This window comes from Callionymus lyra, chromosome 2 (assembly GCF_982586985.1).
Source record: "Callionymus lyra chromosome 2, fCalLyr1.hap1.1, whole genome shotgun sequence".
Classification (NCBI taxonomy): domain Eukaryota; kingdom Metazoa; phylum Chordata; class Actinopteri; order Syngnathiformes; family Callionymidae; genus Callionymus; species Callionymus lyra.
The window spans coordinates 6,135,383-6,158,746 of NC_141819.1; the positions used below are offsets into that span (position 1 = coordinate 6,135,383).

At 40.5% G+C, this 23,364-nt stretch overlaps 4 protein-coding genes across 4 annotated transcripts in view; 3 read left to right on the top strand and 1 right to left on the bottom strand.

Annotated features, from left to right (window-relative positions):
* LOC148085161 (NLR family CARD domain-containing protein 3-like) overlaps positions 1-23,364 on the top strand; it is a gene marked incomplete at its 5' end in the record, with an annotated part of 350,040 nt that overhangs the window by 275,636 nt on the left and 51,040 nt on the right. The gene's annotated exons all lie outside the window — the stretch shown is intronic.
* Positions 1-23,364, top strand: part of LOC148085167 (NLR family CARD domain-containing protein 3-like) — a 181,026-nt gene that overhangs the window by 147,339 nt on the left and 10,323 nt on the right. The gene's annotated exons all lie outside the window — the stretch shown is intronic.
* LOC148085171 (NLR family CARD domain-containing protein 3-like) overlaps positions 1-23,364 on the top strand; it is a 45,922-nt gene that overhangs the window by 11,023 nt on the left and 11,535 nt on the right. The window lies entirely within an intron of this gene.
* On the bottom strand, positions 7,179-14,344 carry LOC148085172 (telomerase reverse transcriptase-like). Its single transcript, XM_087785531.1, is given in 10 exon segments — positions 7,179-7,272; positions 7,811-7,924; positions 10,588-10,905; positions 11,000-11,116; positions 11,384-11,469; positions 11,593-11,694; positions 11,820-11,975; positions 13,309-13,462; positions 14,096-14,191; positions 14,271-14,344. Coding segments are annotated over 10 exon segments (1,311 nt in total).

Below are 23,364 nucleotides of genomic sequence, written 5' to 3' on the forward strand. Positions count from 1 at the left end.
TCGTGTACTGACACTATTGTTAACTCGTCATCTTCATCAGCCGCTGGTTACGACTTCTTCACCCTCATTTAGAGGATTAGCGCCCCCACAAACAGGACAGGAGAGATGAAGTATTGACGTGACAACCAAGTGTGTTGTAAGAAAATATCAATATTTGTGCTCAGGTTATATACGGGTGTGAAAACTAACATGTTGGTAAGAAATGTCTTTCTCCAATGATTTGTGAGGCTCATCTACAACTACTTCACTTCACACTGAACACATGTGTCTCCATTTCTTGTTGAATCCATTGTGCTGATGGTATCTGTGATCATTCTCCTGACATGTGACTGTTGCAACAATCAGTCTCATCAAGTTGATCATGGTTTTCAACATTTTCAAGGTTAAACATTGAGAGAGAAAAGTGTAGATTTCCTACTTTGAATATGACGTGTTGATAAATGTCACTTCCTGTTGGAGCAGTTGAATCTATTTTCAGCTCATGAACTGAATATTGAAAAATATTTGCTTTGTTTCTTATGCAAGTAGATCAGTGTCATCAGAGAATTGAAGGATTGAATTTAACATTTAATTTTATTGAAATGTTATATTTTTTTAACCATAGAATTATTGTCTGAATAATTTTTTCCAATAATTAAAATATTGAAAGGTTGATTTTGTTTTTATTGAATAATGGAATCATTTTTTACACTTAGAGTTAAATATTCTAATTTATAATAATTCAAAAATAAATAATCTTGATTCAATTATTTTTCTTACACAGACTGATACGTCTATTACAGTCAAAAACCACAGATTGATCTTGAGATGTAGTGAAAGACTTTTTAAACTCCAGACCTTAAAACAAAGTTGAAACATTGTCAGGAAAATATCTAAATAGATGTTTTCATGTTGTCACATGATCGTCTATGTGTCACATGATTGGCTGAAAGTACGATCAAGTAGCTCTTTTGTTTTTGTCTGGTGACTCTGTTATACCAGCATTTATATTGGATTTTAAACACTTTGACATTTTTATATTTCATTTGAAAGGATTCTTGTTAATTACAATATTAAAATCTATTTGTGAAAAACTTTTACTCATTTAAAATATCATTATTATTTTTCAATAAAAATGAATTCAACCTTTAATATACTAATTTATTAATTATTTAGTATTCAATTATTTTAAAAAGTAATTCAACATTTGAAAGGTTGAAACCATTCAATATTGTGATGGCACTGATATACTTCCATAGTTTCTCTTCATCTGGTCCATCAACATCAAATCAACCATAACATGAACACATTCAATCCAACACTTGTTGATGTTCAAAAGTCCAGCATGAATCAATGACGTGTCAATAGTTGGTATCAAAGGTTTGAAAGAAACTTTGACTGAACTATATTAGAGAGGAAGCAGACAACAAACCACAACTGAAGATCTTATCAATGGAAATAGTTGAGTTTGTCTTTAAATAAACTCTTTCAATTCTTGTCAAATAGAAAATTGAAAAAGTCACTTGTTGATGAAACTCATCTCTTTCACAGGCTGAGAGACTGTGGACTGTCAGAGAGAAGTTGTTCACTTCTGTCCTCAGTCCTCAGCTCTCCGTCCTCTAGTCTGACTCTACTGGACCTGAGTCTCAACTGGAACCTGCAGGATCCAGGAGTGGAGCTGCTGTCTGCTGGACTGAAGAGTCCACACTGTCACCTGGAGACTCTCAGGTCAGAACATCATCTTCTCTCTTCATGTCTGGTCCACAGTTCATCTGGTTTCTTGTCTCTCAGGAGAAATGAAGATAGAAATAAATGTCATGTTTCTAATATCTGGAGAGAAACTAGACGAGTGTCGTCTCAGCTCTTGTTTCCTGGTTGATGAAGCAACTGAGCCAGATTTCCTTGTTCGCAGACGATGTGTTGATAAATGTCACTTCCTGTTGAAGTATTATTTATTTTCAGCTCATGAACTGAATGTTGAAAAACACTTTATTTAATTTAATTTGATTAATCAAGATCAAGTTGATCACATGAAAACATTCACTGAAATACTTGTTCATGTTCCAACAATTCAGCATAAATCAATGATGTCTCACTAGTTTGTAGGAAAGTCTGTTTTTCTAAAGTAAATATTTAACAACAAACCACAACCTCAACATTGTTGTTACTCCTTCTTCATGTTTGTGTTTCTGTCGTCATGTTCAACATTTCACCCTCATTCATACCAACCTGATAAATATTCAAACAAACATGTGACCATGATCTTATGAAAGTAAATAGTTGATTGTTTTTAAATAAAGAATTGAAAAAGTCACTTGTTGATGAAACTCGTCTCTTTCACAGGCTGAGCTTCTGTCGACTGTCAGAGAGAAGTTGTTCACTTCTGTCCTCAGTCCTCAGCTCTCCGTCCTCTAGTCTGACTCTACTGGACCTGAGTCACAACAAGCTGAAGGATCCAGGAGTGGAGCTGCTGTCTGCTGGACTGAAGAGTCCACACTGTCACCTGGAGACTCTCAGGTCAGAACATCATCTTCTCTTGGTTCTGATAAGTTTCTAAAAGTGTTTCTCCTTCATTTCAGTCTGTCAGAGTGTCAGATCTCAGAGAGAGGTTGTTCTTCTCTGGCCTCAGCTCTGACATTGAACCCATCCCACCTGAGAGAACTGGACCTGAGAGGGAATCATCCAGGAGGACCAGGACTGGAGCTGCTGTCTGCTGGACTGAAGAGTCCAGACTGGAGACTGGAGACTCTCAGGTATGAACAGAGCAGCAGAACTCACTGACTGAACTCCAAAGATCTTCAGACTGAACATTTGATGCTCAGACTCTTCATCTGAACTGAGCACATGAATCCAAACTCTGAGTTCCTCCATGTTCTCCTGCTGGACACCAGTGGAAGCATGAAGGAGACAGTTGAGACTGAGCAGCCTGTTTATAGATCCATCTTTGTTGTCATCAACAGTCATGACTGAGTCGTCCACTGAGAATGAAACAATATTCATGAAACATCTGAATCAAATGAATCTGATCTTCTGACTCTTTCTTCTTCCAGGCTGGACTTCTGTGGACCACATATGTTAGACCTTCATCCATGAATGGTAAGTTTGATTCCATTGATTGACTTCAACATCAAAGCTCATCTGCTGACACAGCAGTTGAAGGTCTTTGTGGACATGGACTTGATGAAGAAGATTCCAGAACAAACGTGCAGATGTTAAAGACTCACAGTTACAGTATCAAGTGAAGCTCTGATTCCAAATCTTCAAGTCCTTCAGCTCAAAACTCTTCAGGAGCTTCAACATCAACATTGTTTCAGTTTGACTGTCAGTGGAGAACAAAGAAATATTTCTGTCAAATATTTGAAATCAGACGTGAGTTTGATCATCAACTCACAATGTTGAGTCACTTTAAACATCATTTCACACATGAATCACTTCATATTGAATCATGTGTTCACTTGAACATCTTCATCACAACTAGACTAGACTCATGTTAGCTACATGCTAGTTTAGCTGCTGACTTCATCTTCAAATCTGACATTCAAGATGATTCTGGGATGTTTCAGTCACATGGTTCTTCTCTCAAGTTCTCAGAAGAATGTTGACAGAACATTGACTCGTCTCAGTTTGGATCAGTATATGATCGTCAAGACAACGTTCTTCCACCATCATCACCTCATGTCTCTTCTTCTCTCAGTCTTCACTCTCACTGGACTCACACACAGCAGCGCCTCCTACTGTCCAACGACAACAGGAACTTGATGGAGGATCAGGACTATCTGGATCATCCTGACAGATTTGAAAAGCTGCGACTGAGGAGTGACTACCACAGTGACTCTCAGAAGAAACAGAGGGAAATAACTTGAAGAGAATTACAGATCAAGCAAGAAGATGAATGTTAAGATGTTCCTTCCAGACTGTTTGATCAACTTCAAATGACTTCAATACATGATTATATTTTTACAGCTCGACTCATTCTTGAAACATCCTGACCTGAAGAGGAACAATCTATTCAAAGATACAAGTAATGGTTCATTGTTTTGCTGCTCATGTGATTATATATTTTTAATAGTTGTTTTCTGAAGTCGTTCCATGACAACAGTTTCCACATTGAACTGATCCTGATGCAAAGAAAGTTGTGGATTCCTGCAGTAAAGTCTTGAAATCACTTTTTAAATCCGAATTTTAAAAGTAAATCATGGAAACTCATCATTTAGATGTTAAAGTTCATTGTAAAACTACATTTTCTTTTCCACAAGTGTCGGTTTATAAAAGAGGAAGCCACAAGAATGTTGTTTTACTTGTCTTGTCCACTAGAGGGTAGTCACGCTTTTGCTATGAAGCAGTGAATCAAAGAGAAACTTTTGAGACCAAAGAAGGAAAATCTCTCTTTAAAACTAATAAACATCATGTATTTAAACAAAGTAATTGAACTTTTACTAAACCTCTTCACTTTGATTTTCCCTGATCTTGTTTTCAAATAAATCCACTGGTTTAGTCACTTTCTTTTTGTTCATCTTCTGTCCAAGAGAATTCACACACACACACTAACACATGCACGCACACACTCTCTATATCTATTCGCAGCAGTGGCCACTTGATGGCGCTAGTGTAGCTATTTCATTGTGACTATTTTCTACCTTTAGTAACGTCATAATAATGAGGATTATTCTGAACAACACCCCATTTAATGATTATTAATAGGAAATAAAGAAGTAAATTACTTTGATAACTAGCTTCTCTCTATAGACTACATATTAGTTGACAAGAGTAATGTATAAGAAAGTAATATTAATAAAACAGTTTCTTTTGAAAAAAAAAAAGATTAAATACGTCAAACATGTTTAAAATGTAACAATATACTTCTACGTATTAAAGGCATCCTGGGGGTCAATGGATCAGCGTTCACGTCGTATCCTCTGTCAGTACCCGCCGAGGGAAAGTAATGATCCTTCCAGCAGACTAACTTCTAAGAGACAAAGCCTGCAGGTCTTACCTATCCTACCCACCCTGCCATCTACATATGTGGGGGGCAGCCACCACCCTGACTGTGGATACCCAGTAGTGGATAGTGTTGTTGAGACACTTTCACACTGGTCATCCAGAAACAACCTTTTTCTGACTGACGACCCCAAACAAAGATGATCTTTCCACTCATCCAGGTGAAGATATGAATCGGTAAAGCTGGTGTCGTCCAAGTTCTTGTGTTCACCGTCATAAACTGCCAGAATAATCAACAATAGAGAATAGGAGGAGTTCAAAGTGTAAAAGAGGTTTAATGGCAGGATTAACTACATGAGAAAATTAACTAATCTCTCAGAAACAAACACTGAAACAAACACTGAAAAGAAAAGTGAATATTGAAGTATGATGACTGACAACATGTTTGTTCATCAAATTCATACAGAAAATGTTTCTAGTATCAATGATTGCTTCAGGCTGCGTTTCCTGGTGAGGATCGATGAAAAGTTAAAAACTGAAAGAATAAAAGTTCAAAAAGACTCCTGTTATAATAAAATACGTCGTAAATGACATTACATACAACATTACAACATTAACACAAACATACTTGATTCCTCTGGGTAAAAATCATTCAGAGATTTCCTGATGTTTCTTACCACATGTTTGCTGATGACATCCAGCTCTACTGCTCTTTTGATCCAACTGAGCCCCAGAGGCTGAACAGCTTAGTCAATTGTTTGCTAGAAATCAAACAATGAGTGAAAAAACTTTGCAGCTAAATGTGGAAATACTGAAACTTTGGTTATTGCTCCTGATGATAAAGTTCCAGGGTTGAGTCAGTACTTGGGTGACTTAGGTCAGTCTGTCAAACTGAGCCTGATAAACCTGGGTGTTGTATTTGATAAAGACATGTCTCTTGTTCAACACTGCAGAAAACTGACCAGAAACTGTTTCAACTGAGAAACATCTCTAAACTTAGGAAACCATTTGTTTTCATGTCTTAACAAGAAGGATCTGTCTTTCCTGCAGTTGATTCAAAACTCTGCAGCGAGAATTCTGACTCGCTCTAGTAGAAGAACTCACATTTCTCCGATCCTTAAAACTCTTCACTGGCTGCCAGTTTCTTTCAGGATCAATTTTAAATTCTGGTTCTTACTTTCAGATCTATTCATGGTCAGACCTTCCATCAGTGATCTGATCCAGCCTTACACCCCAGCTCGGGCTCTGAGATCTGTGGATTAGAATCTACTGATGGTTCCTCGCACACGATTCAGGACCAGAGGAGAGAAATTCTTCCAGGCTGTTGCTCCTGAGCTTTGGATCGTTCCTTCTTTACTCTCCTGCTTCGCTCTCCAAGCCAAGGGGAGGAGGAGTCACAGAGGAGGGAAGGCGAACAGTAGCCGGCCGGCCAACTCGAGTGGGCCAAAGCATCCACGCCTAATAGGGGGCAATCAGAGCGATTCACGGCGGTGGAGCTGTCTGATATTACTAGGACATTGGACTGTGACAGTTGGGGAGAGAGGTGAAGCAGAATATTGTGAATTGCTTTCAACTCTATCCAGTTCATGTGTATGTACACTGGCGTAGATCTGACCCGAGATGCCTCCCCATGTTAGAGATGCGTCTGTGAACACCTGAGTGTAATGAAGGACACAACCTAATGGAACTCTCCGTCTGAGGTTGGCTAGAGAGTTCCAAAATTTGATGTCCTGCAAAACCTAACCCTGGTCTTGCTTTGGATCTAGCTTGAGATGACCAAACCATCTCTGGAGGTCCCTCATATGCAGCAAGCCCAGCCGCACCACCTTGTGAGCTGCTGCCATGAGCCCCAGGAGGGACATAACAGCGCCTGCTGTGATCACATGACGCCAAGCTTCCAGCAACTGTGTTGTCAGTCGGAGACCTGGCAAGGATTAACCAGTCATCCAGATAGGTCAAGATCCTCACCCCACTTGCTCTCATTGGTTCCAGTGCTGCCTCCACACACTTGGTGAAGGTCCTGGGTGCCAGAGAGTAGCCGAACGGGAGTCAAGTGTATTGACACACTTGATCCTCGAGGGCGAAACGCAAGTATTTGACTATCGAAACTTCAAATGATGCGTTGGTCAGGTCAATAGATGTCATCCAATCCCCTGGACTTACAGCTGTCAGCAGTCCTTTACTGTCAAGATCCGAAATGGGTTGGTAGCTATAAACTTGTTCAAATAGCTGAGGTCCAGTATGGGCCTCCATCCACCATTCTACTTTGGCACAAGGAAGTACCGGGAGTAAAACCCGCTCATCCTCTCTGCTGTTGGAACCGGCTCTATCACCTTCTTCAGCAGGTCTAGAGACCTAATTTTTTAGACAGGATAACTTCTCCTGTTTCGCAACGTTTGTCCAGAGAATCCCTAAAAAATGCGGATGTGCACATCTTCAGGTGTGGTTGCCAGGCAGGTGTGGTATTCTACCAGTGATTTGACTCTAACCTGAGTTGAGCTGGTCTCCACTCAGTAATCAGTATGCATGAGTATATTTTATTATTGTCTTACTTTATATTTGATTATCCTTTTAGCATTCATTTAAGTATGGCGTATATGTTTATAACAATTTTAATCTAACAACTCCACAATTTTTTTAATTAGTGGTTGTTCCGCAGCAACATTTTATCAATTACCTCTTTTATCAAATATTCATCATCTTACAAACAACACATCATTATCATGCACCTGCACACGCTATATGTATGACCGAAACTATAATAGTCTGCCTGCAATATGATTTTTTTTATTGTGCAACATAAGACTCAGGCCCCATTCTGAAGTAGTCATTCATCTTTCCCTCGTCGTGCTCAGTCGTCCAGTCCATCCTCGTCATCTTCAGTCGTTCTGACTGTTCCTCCTCAGTCGGTCCGACTGTTCCTCCTCGTATTCCAGTTGGTCCTCTTCGTCCATGTCCCAAGCCCAGTCCATCTTCTCCAACGTCCTCCAGGTCCATCTTCTTCAACCTACACACAAATAACCTTCATTCAGGAGTAGCTCTGACCATGAATATTTTATTAAGGTAAAAAGAAATGCGGATTTTCCCCATGTATTGATCCGTGTGTTTCTTCGGATAGGGGAATGTGTTTGATGAAACTTATCTTTTGTGTACGTCTGTCTACTCATCCAGGTCAGGACATTCCCTTAACTTGATTTTTTTTATATCCTCTGGTGTCGGTTATCGGGGCATCCCCCATTCTTACAACAGGACATGGTACCAAGAATCCCTAAATTATGAACATCATTGTCACCAATCCTGTCCACTGTTCATTCATTCCATTCATACATCAACCTCCCCTAGAGGACACATAAGATCGTGTTTATGTTACCTGTCCTTTGGGCTACTGTTGTCTGGGCATCTCATAGATCACCCTGATATTTTTATTTTTTATCAGTCCAATGGACTTTACCAACACCAACGCAATGAACACACTCTTTGTGCTCACCTCGTCAAGCCTGAATACTTATGTTATAATATCCTAAATTATTTCTTAAAATACTTTTGTTATGAAAATCACAAGCAAAAACGTTTTTTAACCGAATAGAAGTTTAAAGGCCTTGAGACACAGCGCCTATTATCGGGCGTCTGGCGCCGTCGGGCAGTCCTGTGTAGTCGATGCCCCGAGTCCCTTTGGTGTGTATTCCCCAGTCGGGAGTCGGCGTCCTCGTCGGACGAAGAGAGAGGCGGGTGCAAGCGTTCAGTCTGGAGGCGGGAGTCTGGCTCAATGGTCAATCCTATTGGTTGAGTGCTGGGTTTAGCTAGCGAATCAGCGCAGGACAATGAAGCGGTGTCCCGCTGGAACAGTTGCCTGTTGTCTCATTTAATCTAATAATTCAAATGTTCACGGGCGGAGCTCACACTCATGGGCGTTGGTTCCGGTCTTCACTTCCAACCTGGGGTCTCACCGGCTCTGTTGGTCCTTTTGTGCACATCTTCAGGTGTGGTTGCTAGACAGACACAAATGTTTATTCTACCGGTGATTTGACTCTAACCTGAGTTGAGCTGGTCTCAGTAATCAGTTTGCATGAATGTTGATTGTGTGCAGGAACAAAAGTTCTTAGCATCAAGCAGAGTATACTTTATTATTCTCTTACTTTATATTTGATCACCTTTTAGCATTAATTTAATTATGCGTATATGTTCATAAGAATTTTAATCGAACAGTTAGAAACATTCTAAAAAACACATAACATACATTATTTAAGACTCAAAGAAATAAACTTTAATATTTTCTTTGAGACAAGTTTATATTTCTTACATTTACCTTTAAATGATGAGATAAAAGATGTTGAATTATTTACGACAGTTGATGCAATATTTGACCTCTGACTCGTATTCTTACGAGGTCCACCTGGTATTGAAACCTCGACATAAAAGATTGTTCAAAAAAAGAATCTGTATTTTAAGCTTGTTATTCTTCTTCTATTTATTCTTCTTCTTTTCACGATACAATTGTTCCATTTTAAGATCAATTCTAACAGAAAGGAAATGACATCACACATAGTACAAATCTTTATTTTTCATCTTAGGTAACGTCCACTTCAAGATAGTTCTGTGAAGAAACAAATCATTTCTATTTCAAACAAAGACTTGCTAACAAGTAACAAATGAATGTTCACTGCCTTTGTCTTCCTCAGATTTTCTTCAGAGAAATCCACACAGAATTAAGTTTTTATCTCACATAGGAGCCGAAAAATATGAAGCATGTTTTGATAATCGCTACTATTTCAGTCGAGCCACAAAAGAACCGAAATTCAGTAGCAAACCTATAATTCTAAAGAACAGATTACTGTGAAAAATAATCCCCCTGAACTGAACTTTAACCTCACAGAGCTACATGTGTCTGAAGTGAACTTTAACCTCACAGAGCTACATGTGTCTGAAGTGAACTTTAACCTCACAGAGCTACATGTGTCTGAAGTGAACTTTAACCTCACAGAGCTACATGTGTCTGAAGTGAACTTTAACCTCACAGAGCTACATGTGTCTGAAGTGAACTTTAACCTCACAGAGCTACATGCGTCTGAAGTGAACTTTAACCTCACAGAGCTACATGTGTCTGAAGTGAACTTTAACCTCACAGAGCTACATGCGTCTGAAGTGAACTTTAACCTCACAGAGCTACATGCGTCTGAAGTGAACTTTAACCTCACAGAGCTACATGTGTCTGAAGTGAACTTTAACCTCACAGAGCTACATGCGTCTGAAGTGAACTTTAACCTCACAGAGCTACATGCGTCTGAAGTGAACTTTAACCTCACAGAGCTACATGTGTCTGAAGTGAACTTTAACCTCACAGAGCTACATGTGTCTGAAGTGAACTTTAACCTCACAGAGCTACATGTGAATGAAGTGATCTTTCCAAACCTTGACGTCCATGAAGAGATACAATCACCTGTGAGGACGATCATCAGTTTCTTCTCCTCTGTTGCTGATGTGTCAGAGCCCAGTGTGGGGCTGTAGCAGAGACGAAGATCTGTAACTGTGAGAACAAATATATTTCAACCTTACACACTAATGTATGAGCTGAGCAGGTTCGTTCTCTTTTTTGAACACACAGTTACTCAGCAGAATGTTGCTTCAAACACACTTTATGAATCGTAGAAGTGAAAATAGTCGAAGCCACACCTTGAATAATCCCTGTGCACGTGCAGCGACTGAGTGTCCAGCAGCAAACCACACCAGGGGAAGAGACAGAGACGGGGCAGGGCGTCAATGGTAGGATGGGGACCTGGTGACGTTTGGAAGTTGGTCACCATGTTCTGGTGGTCGACGACAAGTCCGTACTCCTGCACCCCGGAGAGCAAAGTGCTGGTGAAAAAGATGAGACGTTTATATTTGGTTCAAATGGTTGATGTAAAAAGTCAAACTCAAGTTAGAAAAGACTCTGCTCGACATTTGTCTGTTGTAATCAACAGGAAATCATCGACCAGCCTCATCAAACATCTGCAGACACAGAAAGAAAGGTTGTTATACGGAACTGGCTCCCCCTGCTGGCGACACGACACAATGACATCTGTCAACTTCACGACAAACGGACACTTTGTCTTTAGGAAGATCTTGAAACAGCGTGTTCTCCATGTGACCATAGTAGAGGCAGCGGAGCAGACTAGACACCACAGAGCCTCGAGGAATACCTTGACCTTGACGGTACATTCTGGAGGACAAAGAAGATCTGATCTTAGGTTGTAAAGTAAAGATGAGAAAATCAAGCCAGAAAACATGGAGGCTACAAACATCCCCTCAGAACACGTCAGTGATTCTTGACCAAGCATTTATTAAAAATAATTATTATTATTTATGGTTAAAATTCAACATCTGTCCAACAATGACAAGAACATTCTTCTGTCCACGTCTGCTTCTCTCACATCCGTCGATACTGACTCTGTCTGAGCAGAAAGAAAAGTTAAAAATGAACACTAACCTCCTCCTGTACTCAACGATGGTCCCAGACAACAACCCAGTGAAGAAGTCCAGCTGCTCTTTCACACAATCGTCTGTGGAGAAATGCTGGAAGAAATAAAGATGAAGTGACGAACACAGACTTATTGTATAGTTTCCAGATAAATGCAGCGTAACAGCCGGAGAAAATGAAAACTACGATGAAGAAAATACTTTCAAGGTCATTCTTACCTTCTCTACCAGAACAGTGTGATGAGCTTTCTTGCTTTTCTGCAGCGACGCAACAAAGTTCTTCATGTTGGCTGTTCCTGCAGCTCCGTGGATGATAGTCGCCTGTTTCCACAACACAAATGAGTCGCTTCAGATACACAACGACACAACACGAAAATAAAAAGAACATTTAATGTTTATTTAATGTAGTTCTGACTTCATTGTGTTTCTGTGATCAGTAAACTCACCTCTCGCACAAAAGTCTTACGAAGACCTTCTTCCGAGTCGGCCCAGATTTTGGCAAAAGTTCGTACGTTGAAAACCATGTCCTCGACTGATGAAAGCACTTGACCTATGACCTCTTGAAGCTTCTCGTGAGGGTCGTGACCTCCACTAACAACCGCCTTGTTCAGGTGAAAACACAAACAGAGTTAAAGGTTAAAAAATAATCTAATGTTGAAGCTTTTTTTCTCTTTTGTGCTCATTTTCAAATCCATAAATATTTGGTTATAAATGTCAAGTAAAAACATCTTAAACACGCCTTGTTTTAATAGACAAACATCACTAAAATCAATAATGTTATATTGATTATAATCATGTTATATTTACACACAGGAAACAGTCAGAATGTTTGTCCCTCGTTACAAACAAATTAATAATTTCTCTCAAATGTAACATCATGAATAGTGTTGGGCGACTTACTTTAAAATAGTAACTTAGTTACAATTACTAGTTACTTCTTTCAAAAACAACCCAGTTTCTTTACCTTTTAATAGGGAAAGTTTTTGTAAGAGAGAAACATTTGTACAAGTGTACGGGTCAGTGTAAGTTTGGATGCTGTGATTAAACAAATCACACAAAAAGGTAAGAACAATAAAAGAAAAAAACAAATAGAAATAAAAGATTAAATGCACTGATAGTCCTTTTTGTGGCAGATGCAGATGTTCAACTCACGTATCCATTCTTCATTCACTTTTAAAGTAATAACATAGAGTTCTAACTTTCTATCATGTATGGATATAAAAAGCATCTCGTAAAAAATAGAAGTAAAAAGACGCTTTTGTTACAGCAAACCTTTACTCCCAACACTGATGATATATATATACCTAGTAACTATGGGCTTATTTTTGTCTCATAATTATGTGTACATGCACAGAGGGTGATCTGAAAATATTTAATGGTTGTACGAGCGATTTAATATTTCTAACTTGTATTTTGGCATTTACAAATACATTTTTACTTTTATATACTGTATATCATTTAAAAAAAAAATGTAAATGGTAAAACTTGAAATTCTGTGTGTGAAATTACATTCACATGTCAGATGCAATAACAAAGACTCATTTACAAGTCTTGCAAATGAAAATGATATATTTAGAAATAAAAATGTATTTGTAAATACCAAAAATACAAGTTAATAAGCGGATATCTACCAATGATCTCTTTAAATAATGTTTTAAGTCAATGTCTCCAGGTGTAGCAAAGATACCTTAACAAAGTAAAAGGGTTCGGCTCTGTTGTCCTTCAATGGCAGGAAGGAGGACAGAACTCGGTGAATGTCGCTCTTTCCCCAAACTGTGGAGCCGAGGAGAGACGGAGACTCTCGCACGAGGGCGAGCAAGACTGCATGTAAGTCGTGAAGATCCTGTGAAACTGGACATGAAGGATGAGACCAACAATAAACATCACATCCATGTGTGCAAGTGAGGATCAACAAGAGGTGAAACACATTTGTACCTGTGTTTTGACCTTCACCCCCATGACCCCAGTGATCGCTCTCATTCCACCCGTCTCTGGAACGAAGCGAAGGCGGGAGACGACGCTTGTACTGGGGAGGGACGCGACCTCGTCTGCACTCAACTCTTCCAGCTGGCATTTAGAAACGTGATTTCTAAAAGTCGCACAAACACATGAGACTTAGAGTTGTTGAGTGGAGAACGTTATAAAAGACTTCAGGCTGAAGAAAAAGGAAGCAAAAGAAGAAGAGGAAAAATAACCCACAGACATGTTCAACATTTTAAGAAGCATCTGTCTCGCCTGCAGTTAAATCAAAACTCTGCAGCGAGAATTCTGAGCCGCTCTAGTAGAAGAACTCGCATTTCTCTGATTCTTAAAACTCTTCATTGGCTGCCAGTTTCTTTCAGGATCATTTTAAAATGCTTCCTCCTCGAGGTATTTTAACGTTTCCATGAGCAGCAAGTGAACTTCACATAGTTCTCACACACAGTTTAAAACCTTTACACAGCAGACATGTTTGTTGTTGTTTGTTCCCGTGCACCTGTGCAGAGCCTGTGCAGGTGGGAAGAGGTAAAGTATGAGCCGCCAGTCATCAGTTGTTTTTTTAACACAGTTCCCAGATATCTGCTGATTATGATCAGTGGTCGATTGATTGAACACAACGAGCACAGACTCAAGACTTCAAGCCTTTAAATCTTGAGATAATTGAATGACTTTCATGTCGGTCCTCGTGTACAGGACACTGTAGTTGTGACGTCATCAGCAATGTTCCTTCACTTGTGTTCACCTGAAAGCCAAGTTCTGTAATTCAGCCCAGACATCGTAGCGATAGAACTTGAGAGTTTTCTTCCGTCCGACTCTCTCAGTGGCGTAGAAGCAGGATCTGACCAAGCCAGTCACGTAACAGCCAAGAAGCCAGGCCAGGAAGTGACCCAGCAGGCGTGTGCGATATGCCAGCTCACTGGGGGGAATCCTTCCTGTCCAGGAAGAGTGAAGACAGCATGAGAGCTGGTAGGACGACCATCAGGGGCCTCATGTACTTACACTAAAAATGTACACACTGAGAAGTTCACATCAGAGACGCATCAACAATGTTTGTTGTTACATGTCTGGATATTAAAGTATTCACACACATGTTTCTCTTTCTACACACTGATGATTCTTGTTCATTTACGACAACATGATGAGTTTTATACACGAGTGTTCATGTGTCAGAAAATATAGGCTTGTTTTGATAACATATTAAAATGATCCACCAGAAGCTGAACAGGTTTGAATTGAAGCTCAGCAAGAGCAGGTTTTCCTCATGTGATCTGAGCATCTCCTTGAAAAACACACTTTCAGTATCACATGATGACTATATGTATGTAAACAGGAAACACTTTTATTCCATAAACGTAATATAAATACGCATGTGTTGCACTCGTCTCACTATAAAACTATAAATCCAACAGTTCATAAAGCAAATATAAATTCAAAGGATGTTTGTCATAGTTTCAGTATCTGAGGTGTTTGACAAGACAACACACACCATCTATGAGCCCCTGGAAAGAGACGGAAATGATAATAAATGGACGACACAAGCGCTGAACATGACATGAGACTGTTAACGTTCTTGAAGTGAACAGAAATACATATTTGAAGCTGAATAAGGAGAAATGACAGCTTGGAGTGAAGGAACTGACATTTGTGGGAGACATCCTGAGCAGTGAAGGCATCAGAGCGGATCCCAGAAGAATCAACAATAGAGAATATGACGAGTTCAAAATGTAAGAAAGAGCTTTAATGGCAGGATTAACTACATGAGACAATTATTAACTAATCGCTCAGAAACAAACTAAAACAAATGACAGAAAAGTGAATATTGAAGTATGATGACAGGAAACATGTTTATTTGTTAAAAAAGAAACAGACAGAAGATGTAATGTAAACAGCAAATGTTTGTCTGATATCAATGATGGACAGATATGTTGTTTGTGACTCTGGACAGTAGGGGGCGATGAGAGAAACAGAAAGAACGTGTTTAGATGTATGGAATACCAGAAATACACATTTATGCATGTATTTATTTCACAATAGCCATTTAATAGTCTTTTCCCCTGGTTGTGGTTATTTATAAACACTTTATTATTCACTAATTGTGTCACTCATGGTATTCCATAGAATAGAGAATTAGGAAATACTCTTTATTTATCTGTTTTACATTATTTAAAATATTTTCTAACTTGTATTCCCCTTAATGTCTCTACATCCAAACATATTATATTACCTAATAATGACACACCTGGGGTGTATTTGACTATGATGGAAAGAAGCATTCTGGAAAATAACTGAAATACAGCATGAAGAAATAGATTAGAGTCTATCCCAGAGTTTAGGGGCGAGAGGCGGGGACATCCTGGACAGGAGGCCAGTCTGTCTCAGGGAACACAAAGACACATACGGACTTATTTTCCCCAAGTTCTCAATCAACCTCTGTATGTTTTTGGACTGTGGGAGGAAACCGGAGTGTCCGGAGTAAACCCACACAACACGAGGAGAACATACACACTCCACACATGAAGGTCATCCTCCCGACCTGGAAGCGAACCGACAACCTGGTGAAAGAGTTTCAGGTAGTTTGCTTTTTTAAAATATAATATACACGTATTTGGATATTGATTTAGACATTTACAGTGGAGAGAACAAGTATTTGATACATTTTTGAAGTTTTCTCTCTTACAAAGCATGTAGAGTCTGTCATTTGTATCAAAGGTTCAACTTTGAAGGACAGAATCTAAAACTAAAATGCAGAAAATCACAGTTGATGATTTTTAAATCATTAATTTCCATTGTATTGCATGACATTAGTATTTGATGGTCCATCAACCAGTAAGAATTTAGGCTCAGACCTGTTAGTTCTTCTTTAAGAAGCTGTTCTCCACTCATTACCTGCTTTAACTGCACCTGTTTGAACTCATCACCTGTAGAAAAGACACCTGTCCACACACTCCAACCTCTCCACAATGGCCAAGACCAGAGAGCTGTGCAAGGACATCAGGGATCCAACTGTAGACCTGCACAAGGCTGGGATGGACTACAGGACAATAGACCAGCAGCTCGGTGAGAAGAACAACTGTTGGTGCAATTATCAGAAAATGGAAGAAGTTCAAGACGACGGTCGATCTCCCTCGGTCTGGAAGCTCCATGCAAGATCTCTCCTCGTGGGGCATCAAGGATCATGAGGACAGTGAGGGATGAGCCCAGAACTACATGGCAGGACCTGGTCAGTGACCTGAGTAGAGCTGGGACCACAGTCTCAAAGAAAACCATCAGTAACACACTCCGCCGTCATGGATTAAAATCCTGCAGTGCATGACAACGACACCAAACACACAGCCAGGGCGACGAAGGAGTGGCTCCGTAGGAAGCATCTCAAGGTCCTGGAGTGGCCTAGCCAGTCTCCAGACCTGAATCCTATTGAACATCTTTGGAGAGAGCTGAAAGCCCGTGTTGCCCAGAGACAGCCCTGAAACCTGAAGGCTCTGGAGAAGGTCTGTATGGAGGAGTGGTGCAAACCTGCTGAAGAACTACAGAAAACGTCTGATCTCTGTTATTGTAAACAAAGGTTTCTGTAGCAAATATTGAGTTCTGTTCGTCTGATGTATCAAATACTTATGTCATGCAATTAAATGGAAATTAATTGTTTAAAAATCATCTGATTTTTGTTCTAGATTCTGTCCTCACAGTTGAAGAGTAACTTTGATACAAATGACTGACTCTACATGCTTTAAGTGAGAAAACTTCAAAAACCAGGGGTGTATCAAATACTTGTTCTCTCCACTGTATGTGTGTATTTATTTCACATTAGTCATTTAAAGGTATTTTCCTCTGAATGTCACAATTTCCAAAATATGGATTTAGTGATGAACACAGACTATAATTTCTCTACCAGAAAAGCGTGATGATCTTTCTTGCTTTTCTTGAACTGCACCAGACCAATGTCCTTATGTCTGAACTGACTTTAGGTCCAATTACATTCATCTCCTCAGCAGTCTTCCTCAGTCCTCAAGATCAATCCTCAAAACTAAGGAATGAGGTTCATCTGAGGACTTAGAAATGGGACTCCCCTTAAAAGGAGATTCGTCATCATAGGTCGTCCATTACCGTCGACAGAATATGTTTTACAACAACAGAACCTGCAAGAATGGCTCCAGCAACAGTGTTGATGGTGGACTTTAGACATGTTTTTATCAGCTGCCAGACGCAGAGATGTTCCTCAGAGAAGAGTTTAGAAGTTGGTCAGTTCATCTGAGGAGTTCATGTTCATACTGTACAGAAATGAGAATCGAGGGGCGTGTTTGTCTGCGGCTCCTGGAATTGTGACTCATTTTATATCATATTTTTGCGAACTATAACCACAGAAAACAGCGACAAGACATCAACAGATTCTTCCAATTTATTTTTGAAACTTTTTTTCATCCACAATGTCATCGACTCGTCAGAAAACAGAAGCGTCGAGAGCAGGCGCAGCAAAGCCCCGGAGGCTAACATGAACGCCCGCTTAGCAGCCAACTTTTGCAGCCATGATGGACTCTCTAGAAGCAACATCTTCCTCAAAACTCTTCACTGGCTACTGTTCGCTCTGAGATCGCAGCAGTACAACGAGAAGTGAGCGAGTGCATTGAGCCGCTGAAAGAGAAGAAAACACCAGCAGACCCTCCTGGATCTACAACACGCTGCTAGGGATCATGGCGACGACCTCGGAGCTCCAGGCCTCCGTGAACACCTGACCGCAGGTGAAGCGACTGGAGGAGGAATAATATCCCACTGGTGGGACTGATGGACCGGGACAAACCATTCTTCTCTACCGGGGCAAACCATTCTTCATCTTCTCTACCGGGACAAACCATTCTTCATCTTCTCTACCGGGACAAACCATTCTTCATCTTCTCTACCGAGGCAAACCATTCTTCATCTTCTCTACCGGGACAAACCATTCTTCGTCTTCTCTACCGGGGCAAACCATTCTTCATCTCCTCTACCGGGGCAAACCATTCTTCATCTTCTCTACCGGTGCAAACCATTCTTCATCTTCTCTACCGAGGCAAACCATTCTTCATCTTCTCTACCGGGACAAACCATTCTTCGTCTTCTCTACCGGGGCAAACCATTCTTCATCTCCTCTACCGGGGCAAACTATTCTTCATCTTCTCTACGGGGCAAACCATTCTTCGTCTTCTTTACCGGGACAAACCATTCTTCGTCTTCTCTACCGCGGCAAACCATTCTTCGTCTTCTCTACCGGGACAAACCATTCTTCATCTTCTCTACCGGGGCAAACCATTGTTCATCTTCTCTACCGGGGCAAACCATTCTTCATCTTCTCTACCGGGACAAACCATTCTTCAGCTGCTCTATAGGGGCAAACCATTCTTCATCTTCTCTACCTGGGCAAACCAATCTTCGTCTTCTCTACCGGGACAAACCATTCTTCGCTTCTCTACAGGGGCAAACCATTCTTCGTCTTCTCTACCGGGACAAACCATTCTTCATTTTCTCTACCGGGGCAAACCATTCTTCATCTTCTCTACCGGGGCAAACCATTCTTCGTCTTCTCTACCGGGACAAACCATTCTTCATCTTCTCTACTGGGGCAAACCATTCTTCTTCTTCTCTACCTGGGCAGACCATTCTTCATCATCTCTACCGGGACAAACCATTCTTCGTCTTCTCTACCGGGGCAAACCATTCTTCATCTTCTCTACCGGGGCAAACCATTCTTCATCTTCTCTACCGGGGCAAACCATTCTTCATTTTCTCTACCGGGGCAAACCATTCTTCGTCTTCTCTACCGGGACAAACCATTCTTCATCTTCTCTACCGGGACAAACCATTCTTCATCTTCTCTACCGGGACAAACCATTCTTCATCTTCTCTACTGGGGCAAACCATTCTTCATCTTCTCTACCGGGACAAACCATTCTTCATCTTCTCTACCGGGGCAAACCATTCTTCATCTTCTCTACCGGGACAAACCATACCGGGGCAAACCATTCTTCATCTTCTCTACCGGGACAAACCATTCTTCACCATTCTTCATCTTCTCTACCGGGGCAAACCATTCTTCATTTTCTCTACCGGGGCAAACCATTCTTCATCTTCGCGGACTATCCACCCGCGGTTGCTAGGAGACGAGCAGCATCACAGAGGTGAAGCTCTGCACTCTTGCATCAAGTTTGTTCTTCAGGCGGTTCTCAGGATCACAACATCTGATGTGATAACGCATCGTTTCCAGGACCAGCAGCTGCATCTGACTTCGTTAAGAAACACCTGAAGAAGGTGGTGGATCCAAACACTTAAGTCGTTGTGGGGGAGCAAATATTCTGATTTGAATGTTGACAACAAGAAGTTCTCAGAGTGAGTTGTTGTCTATAAAGTTTTTGTGTTAAATATATCTTGTTTATATAGATTATCATTCTCACATAAATATATATATACATGTATATTTATTTATTGTTGCGTCAAGTTTTGTTTGTTCAAGAGGTGTGAGACTAATATTTACTTGTGTTATTGTCACAATCCAGTTAGGAGCAGCAGTTTGTAGTGGAGGGTATGAAAGCTGCCAAGAGAGTGTGTTTGTTAGGGTTTGGGCGTGTCTCGTTTGGGGGTCACTTCTGCCAAGGAGGGTGGGTTTTGGGTTTTGTTGTTTTAAGGGATTGTTTTTGTTCTGTGTTTGATATTCATGCCTGGTCCGCCATCAGTGCGCATCTTCACCACTTTGTGTGCTTATTTATCTTTATTATTTCCTGTCTTTCAAGCATTATGCATAACTTTCTTCAGACATAATGGCATCTAACAGGACAGTAGAAACTATGGGTGAGTTATAATTTTGCAGCTGGAATAGCAAAGGCCTCCACAATCCCATCAAGCGCAGTAAGGTGCTACACCATCTTAAACATCTAGGAGCAAAAATTGTCTATTTACAAGAGACTCATCTTAAAAATTCAGACCAAAGAAAGCTGAAGTGCAGTTGGATTGGTCAGAATTATCATCTTCATTCCACGGCAAGTCCAGGGGAGTGACTCTTCTGTGGCACTAATCAGTCCCCTTTGAATGCACAAGAACAATCACGGATCCAAACGGGCGTTATCTTGTTGTTGTTGGGAAACTGTGCCACACTCCAGTCATGCTCATCAATGTATGGTCCAAACTGGGATGACGAGGGCTTCTTTAAATCCTTATTCTCTAATTTACCAGACATATCTTCGCACCTCCCTACATTTGGAGACTTTAATTGCTGGCTAGACCCAAAACTCGATCGCTCTTCTAGTCGAAGTTGTTTACCCTCACGGTCGGCCAAAACTATCCAAATGTTTAAGGAGCAATTTTCAGTAATTGACCCTTGGCGATATCAAAATCCCACCGCTAAAGCCTATTCATTCTTCTCAAATGTCCACCACACTTTCACACGTATAGATTATTTTCTTGTTGACAACCGATTTCTGCCTGAGATAAAATCCACCACATATGAAGCAATTGTTATTTCAGATCATGCTCCGGTCACTATGACAATACATTGTGTAGATATGAATAACAGCCGCACTCCATGATGTTTATCAACCGTCTTTTGTCAAATGACGACTTTGTTAAATCTATATCAAAACAAATTTCTTTCTTAGTGTCAACAAGACCCCGGCAGTGTCAGCTTCACTGCTATGGGAAACTCTCAAGGCCTATATTAGAGGTGAAATAATCTCATACACTAACTACGAGAGAAGATTAAAAAACACTAAAATTAAAGAATTAACAAAACGCATCAGTCAGCTGGACTTGATCTACGCATCCTCCCCGTCACCTGACCTCTATAAGGAGCCTTTCCCTAAAAACTGAATTTGAACTATTATATATATATAGATTCAACTATTACGATCATGGTGATAAGGCCAGTAAATTATTAGATTATCAGTTACGACAGATTTCAGCCTCACAACAAACAACTCAAATTCAAACGCCTTCTGGAATAGCAACTGATCATAAAAAGATAAACAATGAGTTCAGAGACTTCTACAAAAATCTGTACAATCAGAGAATAAGGAAGATATTTCAGATTTAAATTTTTTTTTTTTTGACAATACAGTTGACTGTCACCTCAGGAACATCTTTCCTTTTATTTCTTGTTTATTTTAAATGCTTGTTTAGATTGACAATGTTATTATCTACAGGATGTGGGGTGGGGTGTGTATGTGCGGACCAGGCATGTTTTGTTTTTGTTGTTTTGTTTTTATTTATTTTGTTTTGTTTTAGTTCTTTTTATCTTTTCTGTTAATTATACAAGTATGTATCTTTACGTCTTTTCATTTTCTTTATGAATATACTGTATATGTTTGAGTGTGTGTGGATATATATGTATACTTTTATTTTTACAGCGGCAGAAATGTTATTTCTCTTCTTCTGATGGACATTTTCTTCATTCATATTTTTTTGTATTTTCTGTGTATCATTCCATTTACGCTGTTGAGCTGTACTGGTTGTTTTATGTAAAAAGTCAATAAACAAATATCTTAAAAAAGATATATATATATATATACATGTATCAAGACATTCAGCATAAATGAAATGAAGTAAACAATGAAAGGACATTAAAAACAAAATAAATAATCAACAAAATGAAATAATCAGAATCAGAATCAGAAAACCTTTATTAGTCCCGCGAGGGGAAATTCGGTTTAGCAACAGCAAGAGAAATAAAAACACCCAGAAATAAAAACGAGAAAGAAAATCTAAATAGAATAAAAGATAAATCTGCGCTATATAATATATACACAATCATATTTACATAAATAACAAGAGGTGCAGTTAAATAGTTATCTTGGTGTGTTCTTGTTGTGGAGTCTGATGGCAGCAGGAGGAAAGACCTGCGGTACCTCTCCCTCACACACCGGGGATGGAGCATCCTATCACTGATGGAGCTCCTCAATGCCCTCAGTGTGTGCTGGAGAGGGTGAGACAAGTTCCTCCTCATGGAGCCCAGCTTGCTCCGCATCCTCCCTCCAGTCACTTCCTCCACAGGATCCAGGGGGCGCCCTAGGACGTAACCGGCCTTCTTAATAAGGCTGTCCAGTTTAGCCCTATCCTTTGCTGTCATGCTGCTCCCCCAGCAGACCACACCGTTGAAGATGGCAGAGGCCACTACTGAGTCATAGAATGACTTCAGGAGTGGCCCCCGGACACCAAACGACGTCAAACTCCGGAGCAGGTAGAGTCTACTCCGCCCTTTTTTATAAAGAGCAGCAGTGTTATCCACCCAGTCCAGGCGGTTGTTGAGGTGAACACCCAGGAACTTGTAAGACGTGACAATCTCAATGTCCTGTCCCTGGATGTTCAGTGGTGAGGGGGAGATGGAGGGACACCGCCGGAAATCCACAATCAACTCCTTAGTTTTGCTGGAGTTGATCTGAAGGTGGTTTTCCAGGCACCAGTCAACAAAGTCCTGGACAAGTCCCCGGTACGGCCCGTCATCCCCGTCCCTAATGAGGCCGACGATGGCGGAGTCGTCCGAGAACTTCTGCAGGTGACTGGTGGGAGACAGGTGTTGGAAGTCTGCAGTGTACAGTGAAAAGAGGAACGGTGCTAACACTGTTCCCTGGGGGACCCCTACACTGCACAGTACAGTCCTCGAAACACCATCCTGTGAGGTGAGTGTCCGCTCCAGACAGCTCCAGCTTGTCCCTCAGGATGTCTGACCTGATGGTATTGAAAGCACTGCTTAGATCCAGGAAAAGGATCCTCACAGTGCTTCCAGGCGACTCCAGGTGAGAAAGAGCTCGGTGGAGAACGAAGATGATGGCGTCCTCCACGCCGATGTCAGGTTGGTAGGCAAACTGCAACGGATCCATGGAGGAGCGCACCAGAGGACTCAGCTAATTAAGGACCAGCCGCTCCAGAGCCTTCATAAGGTGGGATGTCAAGGCCACAGGTCTGTAGCAGCTGGGATCCTTAGGGTGCTGAGTCTTTTTTATCTTTTTTAAGTCAGTTTTATCTTGATCTTTAAAATATATACTTTATTAAATATTG